General features: G+C 37.0%; 1 protein-coding gene across 3 annotated transcripts in view; it reads left to right on the plus strand.

Moving 5' to 3' along the window:
• LOC106872642 (dihydroxyacetone phosphate acyltransferase) overlaps positions 1 to 18672 on the plus strand; it is a 141602-nt gene extending 122930 nt beyond the window's left edge. For 2 of the 3 annotated variants that reach the window (XM_052971966.2, XM_089359796.1), the window contains exons 8-9: positions 15133 to 15194; positions 18418 to 18672. In XM_052971966.2, coding sequence (XP_052827926.2) covers positions 15133 to 15194; positions 18418 to 18500 — 145 coding nt within the window. In that variant the 3' untranslated portion in view covers positions 18501 to 18672. The remainder of the gene's footprint in view (positions 1 to 15132; positions 15195 to 18417) is intronic. The other variant, XR_016243632.1, reaches the window with a different exon arrangement.
• The last annotated feature ends 1104 nt before the right edge of the window (positions 18673 to 19776 follow it).

Raw genomic sequence — 19776 nt, forward strand, 5'->3', positions numbered from 1 at the left:
TAAATTGCATCACTCGAATGATTTTCTAACGTACCACCGGCACAAGTGCCAGTAAGGCGACACTAATAACAATCACACTCAAATGGTGCTATTTATGTTCCACTAGCACAGAAGCCAGACAGCTGCTCTGGTAATGATCACGCTTGGATGCTGCTGTTAGTGCTCCACTGGCACAGGTGCCGGTCATCGATTATAGTTTAATTACGATTTTGATTTCACTTGCCCCAACAGGTTTTCGCAAGCAGAGTTTAGTGTCCAATGAAGTAAAGATACGAATAATTGAGCTGGCAACACTTCTGGCAGAGGCCACAGATTATGCTCTCACTTGGCTTGCCGGGTCTTCTCACGCACAGCATATTTCCAAAGGTCCCAGTCACTAGTCATTGCCTCGGTGAGGCCTAAAGTTTGAAGGTCGTGCTTCACCACCTCATCCCAGGTCTTCCTGGATCTACTTCTTCCACAGGTTCCCTCAACCGCTAGGGTGTGGCAATTTTTCACACAGCTATCCTCATCCATTCTTGCCACATAACTATACCAGCGCAACCGTCTCTCTTGCACACCACAACTAATACTTCTTTGGACAAACTTTTCTTTCAAGGTACTTACACTCTGTCAAGTATGCACACTGACATTACACATCCATCAGAGCATACTGGCTTCGTTTCTTGCGAGCTTATGCATGTCCTCAGCAGTCACAGCCCATGTTTCACTGCCATGTAGCATGGCTGTTCGTACACATGTATCATATAGTGTGCCTTTTACTCTGAGCGAGAGGCCCTTTGTCACCAGCAGAGGTAAGAGCTCTCTGAATTTTGCCCAGGCTATTCTTATTCTAGCAGCTACACTTTCAGCGCACCGTCTCCCACTGCTAACTTGGTCACCTAGATAATGGAAGCTATCAACTACGTCTAGTTTTTCTCCCTGGAATGTGGCAGAAGTTGTTTTCGGCACATTTTCAGTGTTTATTGCTCCTGAACATCTGCCACATACAAAAACTAACTTCCTAGTTAGCCTTCCTTTGATATTGCTGCACCTCTTATGTGTCCATAGCTTACACTGGGTGCATCTTATAGAGTTCCTCCTACGCCTTTTCTACAGATTGAGAAGGGCCGTCTACTTTAAGAGGTTTGTGTTTTGTTTACCTTCCTACTTATTAGGACTTTTTTTTTAGCTAGGTTCACTCTAAGGCCCTTCGATTCTAAATCTTGCTTCCACACCTGAAACTTCTCTAGTTCTGTTAGTGACTCAGCAATTAGGGCAAGGTCATCAGCATAGACGAGCTCCCAGGGGCATACTGTCTTGAATTCCTGTTATTGCCTGGAGGACTATGATAAATAGGAGGGGGGCTGAGGACAAAACCTTGGTGGACTCCTACTTCTAATCAGAATTCTTCACTGTATTCGTTGCCAACCCTCACCTTACTGACAGCGTCTCTGTACATGGCTCGCACAGCTCTCACTAACCATTCTTCTATCCCTAGTTTCCTCATTGACCACCAGATAAGGGATCAGGAAACCCTGTCAAAGGCTTTCTCCATGTCAACGAAAGCCAGGTACAGAGGTTTATCTTTGAGTAGGTATTTCTCTTGCAGCTGTTTAACCAGGAATATAGCATCAGTGGTGCTTTTCGCTGGCTCGAACCCAAACTGCATCTCATCTAAATTGACTCTCTCCCTAATTAGTTGGGCTATGACCCTGTCCGTGACTTCCATTACTTGATCCAACAACTTCATACCTGTGTGATTATTTGTATCTAAACGTCACCTTTAACTTTGTAGCAGTTGACTATTGTGCTGCTACACCAGTCATTGGGTATGACTACTTCGTGTATCACCTGATTGACTATACGGGTGACTAGGCTATCGCCGACACTGCCAGATATTTTGAGCCTCTCTGCAGCGATTCTTGATGGGCCGGGGGCTTTCCCTGTCTTCATACTCATAATTGCTTTATCTACCATGGTACTGTCAACTTAGATAGCTGGTCCCTCTGTTGGGTTGACCTTCGGCAGACTCTCTTTCTCCCATTCATTCTCTTTATTGAGCAACCTTTCATAGCGGCGTCTCCAAACCTCTTTCTTTGCAGCCTCGTTTAGTGCAAGTGAACCATTATCCATGCGGACACATTTCTCTCCTACGACATCGCGATTCTCTTTCACACATAGTGATACTGGATCCCCTAAATCACAAATATAGTCCGCTGACCATCCCAATTTGGCTATTGCCTGATTTGTTGCTATAGATAAGTGTGGTCACATATTGTCATTGTGAATGTAGATCATTTTCAGTTCCTTGTTTTGTCTCTTCCTCCTAATGTCTTCTCTAAGCTTTTTGAGTGTCTTGGTGTACTGCTTGCTGTTCACAGTACAACCTATATTCCAAAAAAAATCAAGGAGAATTATGTCCTTGTCATCCCCAAAAAAACAGTTACCATGACTTTCTGTGACAATTGCTAGCTCTTGATCTTCTTAGTCCTTGGAGAAAGGATGTGACTCTATTCCATGAACTGCACCTTCATTTTTGAATCATAAATATACAGCCACATTTCATCTTCTGTCATCATCAAGTCAGAAAAAAATGTGTCTTTATTGGCTTCAAATGCTCCTATCAGATCAGAGCAGATTTCTATCTTTCTGTCCTTCAAATTGGGTGATAACTGCCAAGGTACCCACTTACTGATACCCAAAGTTTTCCATCATTTTTTGCATTGCATTGTGATTATAGCCCAGTTGTGCTCCAAGCTCATTGATTGTGTCTCATCTGTCCATGTGAAATAATTCATCCACTTGCTGGTGATTTATGTCTGACCGCAGTGAATGGTCTGTATGGATTACTCCAAAGCTTTAGCCTTTTGTGGATGTTGTAGCCCTCTTTCATCAAAAACTCCATGATGGCATATTGCTTCCACTAGGAACCATTATTTGCCTGCAATGAAGGACAGGAAGAAAAGTTACTCTACCAACATTTATAGAGTCCATTCTCTAACTGAACAGTCAATTGTTGAACTATAAGATATTTTTCAAGAAAAGGAAGTAGAATATTTTCCAAAAAACCTCATTACTACAAATATACCATCCCATTAGGTGCTGTGTAACTTCATCTTGAAGTGGCTGTTGTTGGAGAATTAATATCACAGTGTCAGGGCATTGAATGCCTTGGATAAAAGAGGGCCGTAAGGCACAATCCATTGTTTCCAGTTACATGCTAACCAATTTTTGTTTCAAAATTTCTATTTTGTGCTGCCTTCCCTTCATATGATGGATGTCTGTTGTCACCTATTTTCATTTCTTTACTAAAATTATTTAGATAATGTTTTCTACACTTTTTTGATCTAAGATATAGTGGGATTGACCTTGCAATTTCATAATTTTCTTTGGTTTTGTGGAGTTTGGAAATTCTGCTTGTCTAATTAGAGTGAATTTTATGTAAAAACCAGATTTAATTATGTGAATAAGGAAGGCTCTTTTTTGCCATTCAGTTATGTACATGTGGCAACAACAGTCAAAATATGCATGATTGTTATAACATCCATCAATTTAGAAGCCTTATGAGGAAATACTCTTGCACTTAAAGCTCTACTTAAGTTTCATTCTATTCAGCATTATAAGTAAAACTTGAAAATATCAGGATGTCCATAATTTTGCACATAATTCATAGTGTCCTCTTTCTTCTCATGCATATATTTTGAGCTTCCTTTAAAACTGGATGTGTGAATACAAAGTTATCCAAGCTCAAACATGTGTAGAATTCTGAACGTAGTCCTTTAAGATGCATTCTTATGTAGCACAACCTTTCTGATTCTATTTTGATATATATATCAACAATGTAGTGATTAAAAAGATGAATTTCATCAATCAATAAACATAATCCACACAGGATACAGTTTCTTTTGAAAGAGATTCCACCAGCTTGTAGCATACAAAAATGGTATCCATCTTCTCAGTTGTTAACAAAAAGCAATGGATATATATTGTAAAACATTGTATACAAAGTGAGTTTCATTTTTGAGTTTGATGGTTATGTCACCTTATTTTAAAACAATATCTTGTTTACCGTGTTCTTCTCATTACATTCAGAGACATTAAACCAATGCATATATTCTTGTTGGTCTTTTGTCAGCATTGATGACAACTTAGAAAATCCAGAAGTATATTCTAAAGCATACTGAAAGCTTCTGACATAAGAATTCTTTTTAGGAAATCTCTCCTGCAAATTTAAAATAAGTTCTGATTTTGTATTTTCTTTTGAATGTCACCTATAAAATATCATCATCATCATCATTTAACATCTGTTGTCCATGCTGACATGGGTTGAACAGTTTGACCACAGCAGGTAAGCTGAGGGGCTGCACCAGACTCCAGTCTGATTTGGCATAGTTTCTATGGCTGGATGCCCTTCCTAACGCCACACACTCTGAGAATATAACGGGTGCTTTTTACGTGCCAGTTGCATGACACCAGTATCTACCATGACTACAATTTCACTCAGCTTGATGGGTCTTCTTCTCAAGCACAGCATATTGCCAAGAGTCTTGGTCATTTGTCATTGCCTCCATAAGGCACAACACATGAAAGGTGCTTTTAACATGCCATCACCATGGGTGCCAGTTATGTGACACCAGCACCGGCTACAACTATGATTTCACTTGGCTTGACGGGTCTTCTCAAGCACGACATATTACCAAAGGTCTTGGTCACTAATCATTACCTCCGTGAGGCCCAATGTTCGAAGGTCATGCTTCACCACCTCGTCCCATGTCTTCCTGGGTTTACCTCTACTACAGGTTCCCTCCACAGTTAGAAGTCAGCTCTTCTTTACCCAGCTGTCCTCATCCATACACATCACATGGCCATACCTGCACAGCCATCTCTCTTGCACACCACATCAGATGCCTCTTGTGCCCAACTTTTCACACCAACATGGAGAAAGCCTTAAACAAAGTCCCCCACTCCCTTATCTGATGGTCAATGTGGAAGCTAGGGGTCAATGAGTTGTTGGTGAGAGCTCTACAAGCCATGTACAGGGGTGCTATTAGGAAGATGAAGGTTAGCAAGAAATTCAGGGTACAAGTAGGTGTTCACCAAGGATCAGTCCTCAGCCCCCTCTTGTTCATCATAGTCCTCCAGGTAATAACAGAGGAATTTAAGTCAGGCTGCCCTTGGGAGCTCCTCTATGCTGATGACCTTGTTCTTATAGCCAAATCACTATCAGAACTAGAGAAGAAATTTCTGACATATAAGCAAGATCTAGAATCAAAGGGCCTTAGAGTTAATCTAGCAAAAACCAAAGTTTTGGTAAGTAGGAAAGCAGACAAATCACAATCTGTAGGAATTCCATGAAATGTACCTCGTGCAAGCTATGGACACATAAGAGGTGCAGCAATATCCAAGGAAGGTTAACTGGGAAAATAGTCTTGTGTGTGGAAGGTACAATAAACACAAAAAATGTACAGAAAACAGACTCCATCAACTGCCAGTGGGGTAAGTTAGAGGTAGTTTATAGCTTCCGTTATCTAGGTGACAAAATTAGTAGTGGAGATGGATGCTCTGAGAGTGTAGCTGCAAAAATAAGAATAGGCTGGGCAAAGTTCGGAGAGTTCCTACTTCCGCTCGCAACAAAGGGCCTCTCGCTCAGAGTGAAAGGCAGACTGTATTATGTCTGTGTGAAAACAGCTATGCTGCATGGCAGTGAAACATGGGCTGTGGCTGCCAAGGACATGCACAAGCTTGAAAGAAATGAAGCTAATATGCTTTGCTGGATGTGCAATGTCAGTGTCAAACATATCTGTAAAAATTGTGATTCTCTATTCTATAAATATGTAAGTGAGCCAGTTCTGTAATATATTTGTCTTTGCACTTTAAAAGTTATAAAACCACTTTCCCTGGTAATTCTTGTCCCAAATGGTGTTATTTGAAAAGCCCAATTGTATTCATGAATGTTTTAGGTAAGTGTTTTGATTCTAAAGTGGTATCTAAAACAAGACTCAAAATTTGGCAACTGAGTTGCCACATTGTCCCACTTTCTAGCACTACTCATTACATATTTTGTGATAAGTAAATGTTGCACCCAGACATTGCATACATTTTCTACAAATTGTCTTTACAAAACTTCTTTTTAAATCTTATTTTTCAGTCTTTTTCACGCTTGCATACTCCATTTATTCTTTCTTCATTTTTTAGCAATCATAAGATTGCTATTTTCTTCATTTTTTGCTATTTCTGTAATTTTCTCCTTTCTCTGCTATCTTATTTCTCTATCTTTATTACTTTCTTGTTGTCTCATCCTTCTCTCATATTCTTTCCTTTTTAGCTGTCTTATTTTTCTATCATTTTCACCTTCTGATAATTTTTACTATTATACACTGTTATTTGATGAATTTTTACTCTTTTCCTTTCATTTTTTACTGTATTGTGACGTTTCTTTTCTCTCACCATTTCTCTTCTACTCATGGTTGTTTATAAGAAAGAAAGCATCATTGTAGCCATTGTTAATTTTACCACAATAAAATACAGCTATGTTCCTTTCTGTAAGTGTTCCACCATTTATGGTGAACAAAAGAAGAATAAAGTTGCTGCTATTTTTGCAATGAACCTAAATTCCTGCATTCTCAATTGAATAATAAGAACATTACTGCCATGTTTTCCATCCCTATTCATGTGTATGATATTCCTGCTTTATGTTATTAGAAATGAAAGAATGAAATTGCCTCCAATTGTTGCATATATACTGGGGGGTTTTTTGTTGTATTTTTCAGAAGTTCAGTAATTATTATCAGGCAGTAGAAAATTATGTTATATGCCACATTAAATTAGTGGAGCCAAAAGACAATTAACTGAAAATGAGAGAATATATTCTAATTATAAACAGAATCTTAATAAATTAGTACTAGAAAGTTCCAGATAAATCCATTGCAAGTCAGCATATAATCTGGTTCCAAGAAGAAATTAAGTATGTATACTTCAAATGTAAGATTTCTTCTTTGAAGATAGAAGCTCGTATCATCTAATGATGGAATCAATTTACAATCATTATTTTGGACCACTGGGTCCCCAGAAACAGCTGTTAGATTTGTAATACTTTCCTGTGTAGATGTAGAGATTCAAAGCTAATAGCACCTGGCTTGAATGTAATGATACCAGTGGATTCATATAAAGCTTGAAGAGTAGCAGAAAGGGCAGGACATGCCCACGTCCATGAGAGGATCCATTATAACCGTTGGAAAAAACATCAACTAAATAATGAAATCAGAGAGAGGTTATCTTCATTACTTAGGAGAATAACCAGAGATGATGATTGAAAGAGAATCCAACAAGATCTAGAAAAGTTGTACAAGAAAGAATTTGAAAAGGTGAAAACATGCCAGGTTAAGAAGTTTATGAAGCTCAAAGGTCAGAGAATGAAGACTGAAGTCCGTCACCCACCTGTGAAAGCAGTAATTAACATAAGTAACCGACATCTCGAAAGCTCTGAAGAAGTGGTACTAAACAAAGGTCTCAATTTTGCAACAACCATCAAGCTCATTCCATACTTGGACATAATAGCCACTATTGAAGAGATAGCCATAAAAATATCAAAAACTCAGGAAGATGAACTAAGTTGGAAAGTGAGACAGGTACTAGAAAAAAACGAAACTTCCCAAACCAAACATCACTAAGGAAGAAAAGTTTGCTATCAAAATACTACAGAATGACAATTCCATCATAATACTTCCAACAGACAAGGGAAATGCTACAGTGGTGATGAACAAGTCTGACTACTCTGAAAAATTGGCAAGTCTCATAAGTGATGGTAGCTACAGCAAAGTAAAGAAAGACCCAACTCTGAAAGCAGAGAGGAAGTTGTCACAGATCTTGACCAAGAACAAGGATCACTTTATACCAATGAATTACAGGCAACTGACTCAACACTAAAGTAAGCTACCACACGTGTACGGTCTTCCTAAGAGTCACAAGGATTCCTAAGATTCCATTAGGAATTCCTAAGATTCCATTAAGACCTACAGTGAGCTGTAGAAGTTCAGCATGTCATCCACTGAGCCACTTCCTTGTGGATATAATCAGTCCATTAGCAGGAAAGTCAACATCATACATGAAGAATTCCATCCACTTCACAGAATTGATCAAGAATATCCCCATTGGATCCAACCTGATGGTGAGTCTAGATGTGATAAGTCTGTTCACCAAAGTCTCAACTGGTGAAGCACTATCGGTGATTCAAGTAAAACTAAAAGAACGCACTAGTATACCAATACTTGATGGAAATGTTGACCTGTGTAGATACTACCTACTTCAGAATGGACACTGATATATATCGACAGGAAGAGGGTTTAGCTATGGGTTTGCCATTATCACCGATAATAGCCAATATATTCATGGAATACTTTGAGAATTTGGCTTTAGGATGAACACCACTAAAACCAACCCTATGGCTGCGATATGTTGATGACACCTTTATACTCTGGCCCCACCAGGAAGATGTCCAAGTACTGTTAGATCATGTGAACTCAATAAAGCCATCCATTCAGTTCACAATGGAAAAGGAAAAAGACAATCAGCTAGCATTCCTGGGTGTATTAATAACACACATCAAGTATGGATCCAATACATCTGTATACCGTAAGCCAGCTTTCACCAGACGATATCTCAACTTCAATTCCCACCATCCATACAGTGTAAAGAGGGGGATTGCTCAGTGCCTAAAACATCAAGCAAAGAATATAAGTAGCGATCCTGATACAGACCATGAAGAAATGATCAAGCTAAGTAACAATCTATTAAGCAACAACTACCCCAAAAGCATACTATCCACTCCAATTAAGAAGAGAAGAGAGGATGAAACCCATAAACTGACCACAGTCTGTCTACCCTATGTGAAAGGCCTTTCCGAAAAGTTACAAAAGATATGCAGCCAGTATAACATCAGGACAGTATTCAAGAGTAATAAAATACTTCACAAATATCTCCTTTGAATAAAACCACCAATAGAAGAGAATATGACCAAAGACTGTGTGTACTCCATCTCATGCAGCTGTGAAACATGCTGCCCCTCAAAATAAGGGTAGAGAGACATCGTAAACCTGTGACATGAGGAGATATTGATAAATCGGGTATAGCTGATCATGTATGTAAAAACGGAGACCACCTACCCCTGTGGGATGAAGTTAAAATAGTAGACAGAGAACACCACTGGAAAATAGGAAAACTAAAAGAGGCAGCACATATACTAGGACATAATAACCTCCTAAGCAGACTGAGTGCAGATATGAATAGCATATTAGAACCAGTATTAGGGAAGGATAGGAAAATATTAGATTTATAACCCCTAAAATTCACTCCATAATTGCCCATGGGCATATGGCACAGTGGTTAAGAGCGTGGGCTACTAACTCCAAGATTCCAAGTTCGATTCCAGGCAGTGACCTGAATAATAATAATAATAATAATAATAATATTGAAAAATACCTTAGGAATGAGAACCCAGATTTGAAATTTACCCCAGGACACCTGAAGAAGGCTGGAGAGTATATCAGCTGAAACATTGTGTTAAGAAACAAGATGAGGATAAATATCCGACAAATGTAAATAATGTACATAATTCCTCATCTCTCAAATATAGAACTGTTTTAATATTCTTTGTAACTTGCTTATCCTTACATTTACTCCTCCATCCACTCAAGTTTAAACTGCTTGAGTACTACTAAGTGTATTCGATACAGAGAATATCTAATTCTCATCGATAAACTATATATATATACACACACACACATACATACAAGGGGTGTTCATTAAAGATTTCCCCTGACCCACTTCCCAAGGACTGAGATAAGCGAAACTTGGCTTAATTATTAGTCCTTCTCTATATAGCCACCACCAGTGGCGATACACTTCTCCCATTGCCTTATTCAGATGTGAAGACCTTGTCTGTAGAAGTCAGTAGGTTGCATATCTGGAAATAAGTTCATCATCATCCGAAAAGTGCTTCCCCTTCAAAAAAGATTTTTGGTTGGAAAGAGGTGTAAGTTAGATGGTGCAAGGTTGGGAGAGTAAGGAGGATGAGGAAGGATTTCATAGCTGCAGGAGTGTGCTTTCATCTGGGCAACATGTGCATTGTGAACTGGGGCATGTCTTGGAGGAGGCAGACTCCTTTGGTCAGCATGCCATGCCTCTCTGCTTTGATGGCATCCTGCAATTTTTGCAGCAGAGAAGCATAATATGCTCTGTTAATTGTGGTGCCCTTTGCCAGAAAATTCATCATCACTACTCCATGCTGGTCCCAAAAGACTGAGCACCACCTTACCTGCTGAGGGTTGGTGAGGTATCATGCTTGCATTGCTTCAACTGGACTTCAGTCTCAGGATCATAGTGATGGACCCATGTTTCATCCTGTGTGATAAATCTGCTGAAAAAGTCTTCCTCATTTTCTTGGCACATTGCCAAAAGAACCTGGGAGCAATTGACTTGTTCCTGCTCCTGAAAAGGTGTGAGCATCCAGGTAATCCATCGTGCAGACAACTTCCACATGTGCAAATGGTTGTGAATGTTTTTTTTTCCACATACCCTACACTTATCTTCACTTCTTGGGCTAGTTGCCAAATAGTTTGGCAGCTTCCACTTTATGGATGGTGTCGTCATCAATGGCGGAATGTGGTCAGCCAGGAATAGGAGCAGTTTTCTCCAATGTCCAACCACATTTGAACTGGTGATACCAGTGCTTGACTATGTTGTATGATGGTGCATCATCACCATAAACTTCTTTCATCTCATCAAAAGTCTCTTTTGGTGTACAACCTTTCAAGTATAAGAACCTGATCACTGATCTGCTTTCAGCTGCCTCCATTATAACACCTTAGTCCATTTCAGCAGCCATAGAAGACAAATGAATACTAGTGGAAAGCTGAAATTTACAAGGTGACATGTAGAGACATGTTTGATGATACTTGTACAAGTTCCGTTTCCGGAAGTGGGTCAAGGGAAATCTTTAAAGAACACCCCTCATATATAGTTCTAGAAAATTAAACCATGGCAAATGAGTTTCAAAAGAATCTTTCTCACAGAATCTCCCAGATCAAATGCTCATATTTTTTTTACATTTACATTCAGATAAAGCAGGCAATGTATATGCTATTTTAATCAAAAATATAGCTACTAAGGTTGTAAATATGAATTATAAAAAAAAAAGCTAGAAAAAATTATCTATAAAATACAAATGATAAGGGTTATAAATTAGACACTGAATTCACTTTAGCTGGTAGAACAGAGCCCTTTAAGCCTAAGATCCCTCATTTAAATGTTGAAGACCATAGAAGCACATTCTGTTGTGTCTGGGGAGAGTCATTTTCTTATCGTGCCTTAAAATTTAACACAATCACCGTTAAAATTTCCACTTATTATTTTTATTTTCCTAAAATTTTCGTTGCGTCTTGCAACCTTTTCAATAGTCTTGACTCTCAAATCTTGCAAACCAAATCCAAAAACGAAACATATAAGCACAGTTTAGAGGAAAATCCATTACTCGTACTAGTGAGGGGATTCTAGATAATATAGTACCAAAATGAAAAATTCTATAAAACTATTTCTTTTGGATAGCTCTGGTGAAGTGATATAGTGTTTTGTTAGGTTACTATACAAGCAAAAAATTCCATTCTTGTAGTTTGATATAAGTAGCTATTATTCATCCATATTGCCTTTACTTTTGAATAAGGTACTTATGAGGGGGTACCCCAAAGAAACTGGAATTTTGCAATGTTATTTTATTCACTTACTTTTACATGTTTACACTTTTATTGCTTTCAAAGTACTCTCCATTTGAAGCAATCCATCAATCCAGACATGTTTTCCACTGTTTGAAGCAGTTCTGGAACTCTTGTAAAGTGATGCCTTTTAATGCCGCCATCATTTTTTCTTCACCTCTTCCACATCTGCAAAACGTTTTCCATTAAGGACTTTTTTCATTCAGGGGAACAAAAAAAAAAGTCGCACGGAGCAAGATCAGGTGAACAAGGAGAGTGGGTAAGCAGAGTCATGCCATTTTTTGTCAAAAACTGTCTCACACTCAAGATAGTGTGTGCAGGTGCATTGTCATGATGAAACCACCACTTTCCACAGGTCAGGGTGTTTTCAGCTTAACACATTTCACAAATACTTCAGAACTTCCAAGTAAAATGTCTGGTTAACAGTTTGACCAGGAGGAACAAATTTTGTGTGGACAATTCCTTTCACATTGATGAAACAAATCATCATCATCTTGACATTAGACTTCATTTGACATGCTTTTTTGGGGGTGTGATGACATTGAATGTTTCCATTGACTTAATTGCTGCTTCATTTCTGGGTCATAGCCATAGCACCAGCTTTCATCACCAGTGATCACCTTCGAAAAACGGTCCAGATCAACTTCCAACTGTTCTTTCAGTACACAACACACATTCAATTATGACAGCTCTTGATCTTCCATGAACAAGTGAGGCACAAATTTTGCTGCAACTCTTTTTCATTTGCAACTCCTCACTCAAAACTCATTGGCAGGAGCTCCAGGACACACCAGTCACACAAGTTCATCAAATGTTTGGCAATGATCCTCCAAGATCATTTCATGAATTTTCGTGATGTTTGCATTCATTCAGGAGGTTGATGGTCACCCTGAACAAGGTTGGTCTTCAAGTTCATAGGGGCCATTCCTAAAGCAAGAAAACCATTTGTAAACTTGTGTTTTGCTCAAGGCAACATCCTTGTAAGCTATCTGAAGCATGACAACTGTTTTGGCCGCTGTTTTCCCCAGCAGAAAACAGAATTTCACAAAAGTAGTAAAGGTGGCGAGCTGGCAGAAACGTTAGCACGCCTGGCGAAATGCTTTGCGGTATTTTGTCTGCCGCTACATTCTGAGTTCAAATTCTGCCAAGGTCGACTTTGCCTTTCATCCTTTCGGGGTCGATAAATTAAGTACCAGTTACTCACTGGGATTGATACAATTGACTTAATCTCTTTGTCTGTCCATGTTTGTCCCCTCTATGTTTAGCGCCTTGTGGGCAATAAAGAAATAAGAAAACAGAATTTCACAAAAGCAGACTGTTCTTTCGTTTCAGCCATTGCAAAAATCAACAAAAAAGGAAGAAGCACTGTAAAACAATAACACACAACATGGCAAAATGACCTCACTTGCCACTGCCAGTTAGCGGATTGATCCCTGAGGGTTTCATAAAGTGGCTTCTAGCAGTGGAAGTCTGAACTACAACTGGCTTTCCCCACAGAGAATGTTTCCAGTTGCTTTTGGATACCTCCTCGTATTTTTACTAGCTTAACAGATAAAGATATGGTCATAATTTTAGCATCTAGAAACACATTGATCTTATTCCAAGACTATTATTGTACTAGAAAATCCAGAACTAATAATTTTGATACTGAATCCTACAATTCAGCTTAGATAGCTGATTTAGTAAGCCTATTCCTCGAACATAAATTTTTTAAAATTTCAGACACTTAGGCAGAGGATTGTACTGTGATGTGTCTCTTTTCACAACTATTAATTTCTCTACCTCTGACTTAGAACAACTTTAAAAAATCCCTTCATTAATTCTTTAGGGATTATAATCTTTTGATAAGAATATAAAAATTGTTGATTTCCTTGATGGCCTTCTGGCCTTTTTTATCCTTTTCTAATGAACCTCTATAGTACACAAGTAAGAAATTTAATCATCTTAAATCAATAATAGTTTCATTAGAAATAATAGCTCAATAAGAACTTTTAATCTCTCAGCTAACGAAAAGAATTTTAATGACAATGCATCCTATTATAATGAAGTGTAGGTGAGATGTGGTTATCATGAGAAAGTAACACGTATCTCTGGCATTAAACTAAGGCTCCAGCTTAATCAAACTCTCCCTACCAATACAGTTTCTTAGGTAAAACTTAGAAATACCAAGAAAACTACAGGTAATCTCTATAATTCAAAATTTCCAACTATAAAGAGCTACACATTTAATAGAAGTTTCATTAACATACCTAAACAAGTGAGTGAACAACCATTAGCAAAATTTGGTAGATGGGGAATATGAATAAGTTAAGAAAAATTTACATTCTAGTGGAATCAAAAGAAAGAAATATTTTCTTAGATATAAAATACATCAAACTATTCTATAACAATTAGTTAATTAATAATTCATGAAGAAATATGTTATCCCTTATAACTGGTATGGCATCATTGTAACAAGGGCAGATGGTCTGCTCTACTGGTTGGTAATTACTACTGGTTGGCCTTAAAGTAGTTTAGAGAATACTAACATAATTAGTACAACATAGAGTTAAAGGATTTGTGTCAGGATATGAGATCATCAGTGCTGTACTTCTAGTGAAACAATTCAGTAATAGAAGTTTTTAGTGAAGAATAAGCTGCTTGATCAGTTGAAATGAAGAAGGCAGCTTCTCATATGCATTATTTCTGAGAATACTAGGTACTGATAAATGGCCCGCGTGAGCTTTTCAAGATGTGTATTAGGTCTTTATCAGCAAGGTTAAAATTGTTAGAAAGTTGAGTAAAGGTAGCTACTCCCCATCTCCAAACTGCTCATTATAATTCTTAAGGCAATAATGTCTCAGTTCATGACTTGATGTCCTTGAGAATATTTATATGCTGATATTTCTTATTGTAAATCTAGCCAAGAGCTGCAGAAAAAAGTTTCAAAACAGTTTAAGATTTCAATATGCTGCTAATTAGTAACAGATGGCACAAAATAAACGGATACTCAAAAGAAGTCGGATTTCTAGCAAGATTACCAAAGAACCCAAACTTTACATGTACTAGATGCATAGGAGTATTTAACCATAAGTCTATCTGTAAAATGGAGTCCACAAACTATTCTGAACTATGAATACCACTAATTCTTTCCAAAGGTTAGCTGTCAAAACATATACAACATAATCTGACTACCATCTTGCATATTTGTCTGTCTAAATATTCATCATGCTCCCAGACTAGGTTTTTAGTTAACTGTGTACATACTAAAGAGGAGTTGACTAGAAGCATTAAACAAATGCACAATTGGTACTTGATTTTCCATGCCCTTGCTAAATGTACTTAAATTTTGTAAAATTTGTATTTTGACGAAATTCCACATTAAATTTTTTTAATTTTTTTACAGAGGTGGAAATGTGTATATGTCACCAAATACTGTCGTATTAACAAAAATTACAGAGAATATTGGTAAGTGTTTGTAAAATAAAAGAAAACATTAAATTTCTAGGTTTAAGGACTGGCTTTTAGCTATCATGCGTCTGTTTATCAGTTTTCTAACTAAACCATAAGTTATAGGATTTAAAGTATGTTGGTCATCATTTTAATGATGCTATGATTGTGAAATTTGGTTCTTACACTGAGCAGGCTGAGTTGGTTTATAGAATATGTTTGATTAGTTATTACCAAACTTCTGTATGGTGCTAATGACTATAAGGTGCAGGTGAACTTGAAGGAAGCACTTGTGTTCTCAAGGTATACAGCAATAACAAAGTAATTCTCTCTCTTTATTGCATGGTCTGACATGATTTAAAAAGTCCTGATTGTTATTTACCTGTGTCTTGGGTAGACAATATTAACTAGGTATGCAAAAAGAAGATACTAAACTATGATGCTCCTAGAAAATTGTGTAAGGTACAAGAATGGTAATGTGCTTTGATTTCAGTAAGGGGAATTACTGTGAAATTGAAACTAGTTCTGCTATGTGCTTCTTAGCTGATATTGAATTTGGGAAGAACAGTAGGGCTGTGATTCATGAACTAAAGAAGGAAGTAGAAAATGCTTCATTATAGATATGGCAGGTTATATGTAGGAAAAAAAAATCAAAGCTGTTAGCAAAGAACAAATCTTCAGCAAACAGTAAAACAAAATAGTTGTTGCATGATTGGAGTTGTTATAGTCGCACCTAGTTTTGTGTGGTAGCTTCATGGATAATGGAGGGGAAAAGCATGCTACAGTTTAGACCAAATGAACTTGGATATTCTCTGATAGCATCAGTCCTGTTCAGCACTGTTAGATTGAGCAACACTGTTGGAAGGTACTGAAATCATTGTGGTTGACAACTGAGGAAAGAAGTGATCCACAGTACAAGTTGTAGGTAAAATATTGTTTTGATAAATTTAATTTCCTATCACCTCACTTACTGCTTCCATATGAATATTGGTGTTATCTAGGCATAATTTCTTTCTAGCTTATTTCCTCTGTATTAATGGCTCTCCATTTTTTTGTAGCTGTAGTTTCACAAATGCTACAAATATATGCTTTTTTGAATAATTTATCAAATTCACCCTACTTTCTAATCTATCCTCCTTCCTGACTCACTTCTATCTTTCTCACCTTGCCCCTCCCCACACACTATATTTACCATCAACTGCATGTCTACTCTTGTTCATCACTCACTGCATTCACCTCTACTCCCATCTCCAACCACCCATTACTCTTCTCCTTCCCTCCTTGATCCACAATCCATATTCTCTTTTATACTCCTTGCTTGTACTTTGAGAGTTGACTCTGGCACCTTTTCACTACCATCTTTATCTTCTTTCCAGCTATTCCCATCTGTCAATATATAATGCAGGGTAGCCATTTTTTCTTTTTCTTTTTAATCTTGTCTTGCAATTTACTTGGTAACCTCAATAGTGCTTTTTTCATACCACCGTTAGGACAGAATGAAAAGGGTTGGCATTAGGAAGGCCATCCAGCTATAGAAACCATACCAAAGCTAACATTGAAACTTGATGCAGTCCTGTAGCTCACCAGATCCTGTCTAACCATCCAACACATACCAATATTGAAAATGGATGTTAAACGAGGATGGTGATGACAACGACATCTAGCATACATATAAATATATGTATTTCTTTCACATGAAGATGCCTTTTTTATATGCTTCCTATTTTCTTTCACCAGTAGAAGGTCATTATTTTTATCTTTTTATTCTTACAGTAGCTTAATATTTGAAGGGATAAGTTTTTTTATAATGGTGGAACATGAAATGGTAATGTTTGCTAGGTTTGTAATATCTACCTTGTAGTACTCTAACCTTACTTGCAGCATGATACATGTATTATACATGATCTATACCTAATTCTTGCATTTTACATTGCCTGTAATCACTTGCTGGTCGTCTTAGCTTCCTTATACTTAACTCTTTCTATCACAAAGAAGTTTGGAATTGGACATGCTTGGAAGCTTCTACAGCTAATAACTTACTTTTCAAGAGCTGCCACATATGTTTGAAAATGAAAAAGCAGGTTCAAAGATCTCAGAGTGAATATAATCAAACTAATTCAGCAAGAGGAATCATCAAAGCTCTACATTAAGAGAAAACTCATTTTTATTATGCAAGGGGATATTAAGTATTCTAATAGTGTGCTCATAATGTACTATAGTAGCCAGCAGTACAAGAGCTATGAACTGAAAGTTATGAATTTCTCAGACAGGAGATGAGGCTAAAGATAGTATATTGACAAGATTTTGAAATAGATTGGTCAAAAATTTTCCATATTTATTCCAAATTTAAGGGTGTTCTTCTCTCTCTCTCCCTACCTTAAATTTGATGATTCATGATTGTGAAATTTGAACAAAGAATGTCAAAAGCAATTTGATTGGTAGGTTAAATACAGATAAACGCATCAGCTAGTTATGCAGTAAAGATGAATTCGTGAGTATGAATATGAAATGCTAATTGCTAATGCAAGCTAGTGAAAAGAGATATGAAGATATAGTAGAAAAGAAAACTTGAAATGAAGTAGTTACTTAATACTCAGAAGATTAGACCCTATAAATGAGGATTCAAGAATAAATTTTATTGGTGGTATTCTATACATATTTTTTGTCAACATAGTCAATGAATGTTAAAACATTGATTATAAATGTAGTAAACTTATTTTTTTTCTTCTCTGTCCAGAGTTCTCACAGTGCTGTTAAAGATCAACTTCACTCACCAGTGCATAAGGATAAGGATAAACCATCCTTCTTGAGCCCAATGGGCTTATAATGGCCAGTTTCCTGGTTTCTGTGACATATATACCTTTGTCCCCTGGATGGGACACCAGTCCATTGCTGGATTACTCAGTTTTTCCAGTAGGCTGAAGGAATGTGATGTGAAGTGTTTTACTCAAGAACAGAACACATTGCTTGTTAAAACCACAGTCTTATGATCATGCAGCCAACATCCTAACCATGTAGTCACATGCCTCCACCTTGCCAGTACATACTAAATTTAATTGATTTAAATTCCAGGGCTGTCTCCTTTGCATTTCTTAACCAGAAAATACTAAGTGTAATTTTAATTAATTAGCAACCTCTTAACTATTTTCAATTATAGTTGCATGAAATTGTTTTGTAAATTCAATGTTTTAAAGCTTCATTTATGACTTTATTTATAACTATTTTTTTTTATCTATTTCAGCTCAACAGATTGAAGTTCCAACTGTACCAGTGGCTAGTATCAACCTTGATACTAAGACAGTTGTTGTTAATGCTAAATTATAGAGCCTGTTACTGTTTTGTTTTCTTCTCAGTGGTAATAGAAACACTGACAACTATATGATATCAAAAAGATTTCTTTTTATATTTCAAATAATTTTCCCTTTTTATGGCTTCCTTTGTTATATACATGGATTACTTCTAGATGATGGATATTTAAATAATATTTAAAACAGTTTCTCATTGTATTTGTTATTTTTTGCATATTTCAACATTTATATAAAACAAATCTTTTTAATATATATTTTCTTTTCTGTTAAAATAACTTCAAGAAAGTATTTTACATGTCAAAATAGTTTTATAGAATGAATAAATATATTCATTATCTTATAAATTTATTGAATATTAGAGTAGGTTCTAAAGTAAATACTCCATCATAAATACTGAAAACTCATGGTCAGCAAAAATTGAGTGTCCTTGACCCAGTTTTCTAAGCTATGAATATGAACCATATAAATGAAGTGGCAGTCCTGTATAATTAATAAATGTTTCATTATCTTATTGGGCTTTAAGTTACTTAGCACATTTTGGAGATTGTCCCTCTTCAGAAAAGGGTTTTAGTACTGATGTTATGAAAAGAAAAAATAAACAAATAAGGGCAATGAAGAAGAAAATGCTCAAATGAAGCTTGTTCTATATGGTAGCTGGTGTGTGTGTTTGTGTGTACAAAGTGCAACACAGCAGAATATTAATGACTCAGAACATACATTTTCAAGGCAATTCCATAATGATTACATAAAACTGATTTTGGCTTGTGCAAGAGAAATATATAAATTAATTTTATGTAGGCGCAGGAGTGGCTGTGAGGTAAGTAGCTTGCTTACCAACCACATGGTTCCGGGTTCACCTTGGGCAAGTGTCTTCCACTATAGCTTCAGGCCGACCAAAGCCTTGTGAGTAGATTTAGTAGACAGAAACTGAAAGAAGCCTGTCGTATATATGTATATATATATATATATATATATATATATATATGTGTGTGTGTGTGTGTGTGTGTGTGTTTGTTTCTGTGTTTGTCCCCCCCCCCCCCCAACGTCGGTTGACAACCAATGGTCATGTGTTTATGTCCCCGTAACTTAGCGGTTCGGCAAAAGAGACCAATAGAATAAGTACTGGGCTTCCAAAGAATAAGTCCTGGGGTCAATTTGCTCGACTAAAGGCGGTGCTCCAGCATGGCCACAGTCAAATGACTGAAACAAGTAAGAGTAATAATGTAATTGTCACAGAAGAACATGTAAAGGTGTCATGAGGAAATTATTCCACACTATATTCTCTTCTGATA

This window comes from Octopus bimaculoides, chromosome 11 (assembly GCF_046866305.1).
Source record: "Octopus bimaculoides isolate indiv1 chromosome 11, ASM4686630v1, whole genome shotgun sequence".
NCBI lineage: Eukaryota > Metazoa > Mollusca > Cephalopoda > Octopoda > Octopodidae > Octopus > Octopus bimaculoides.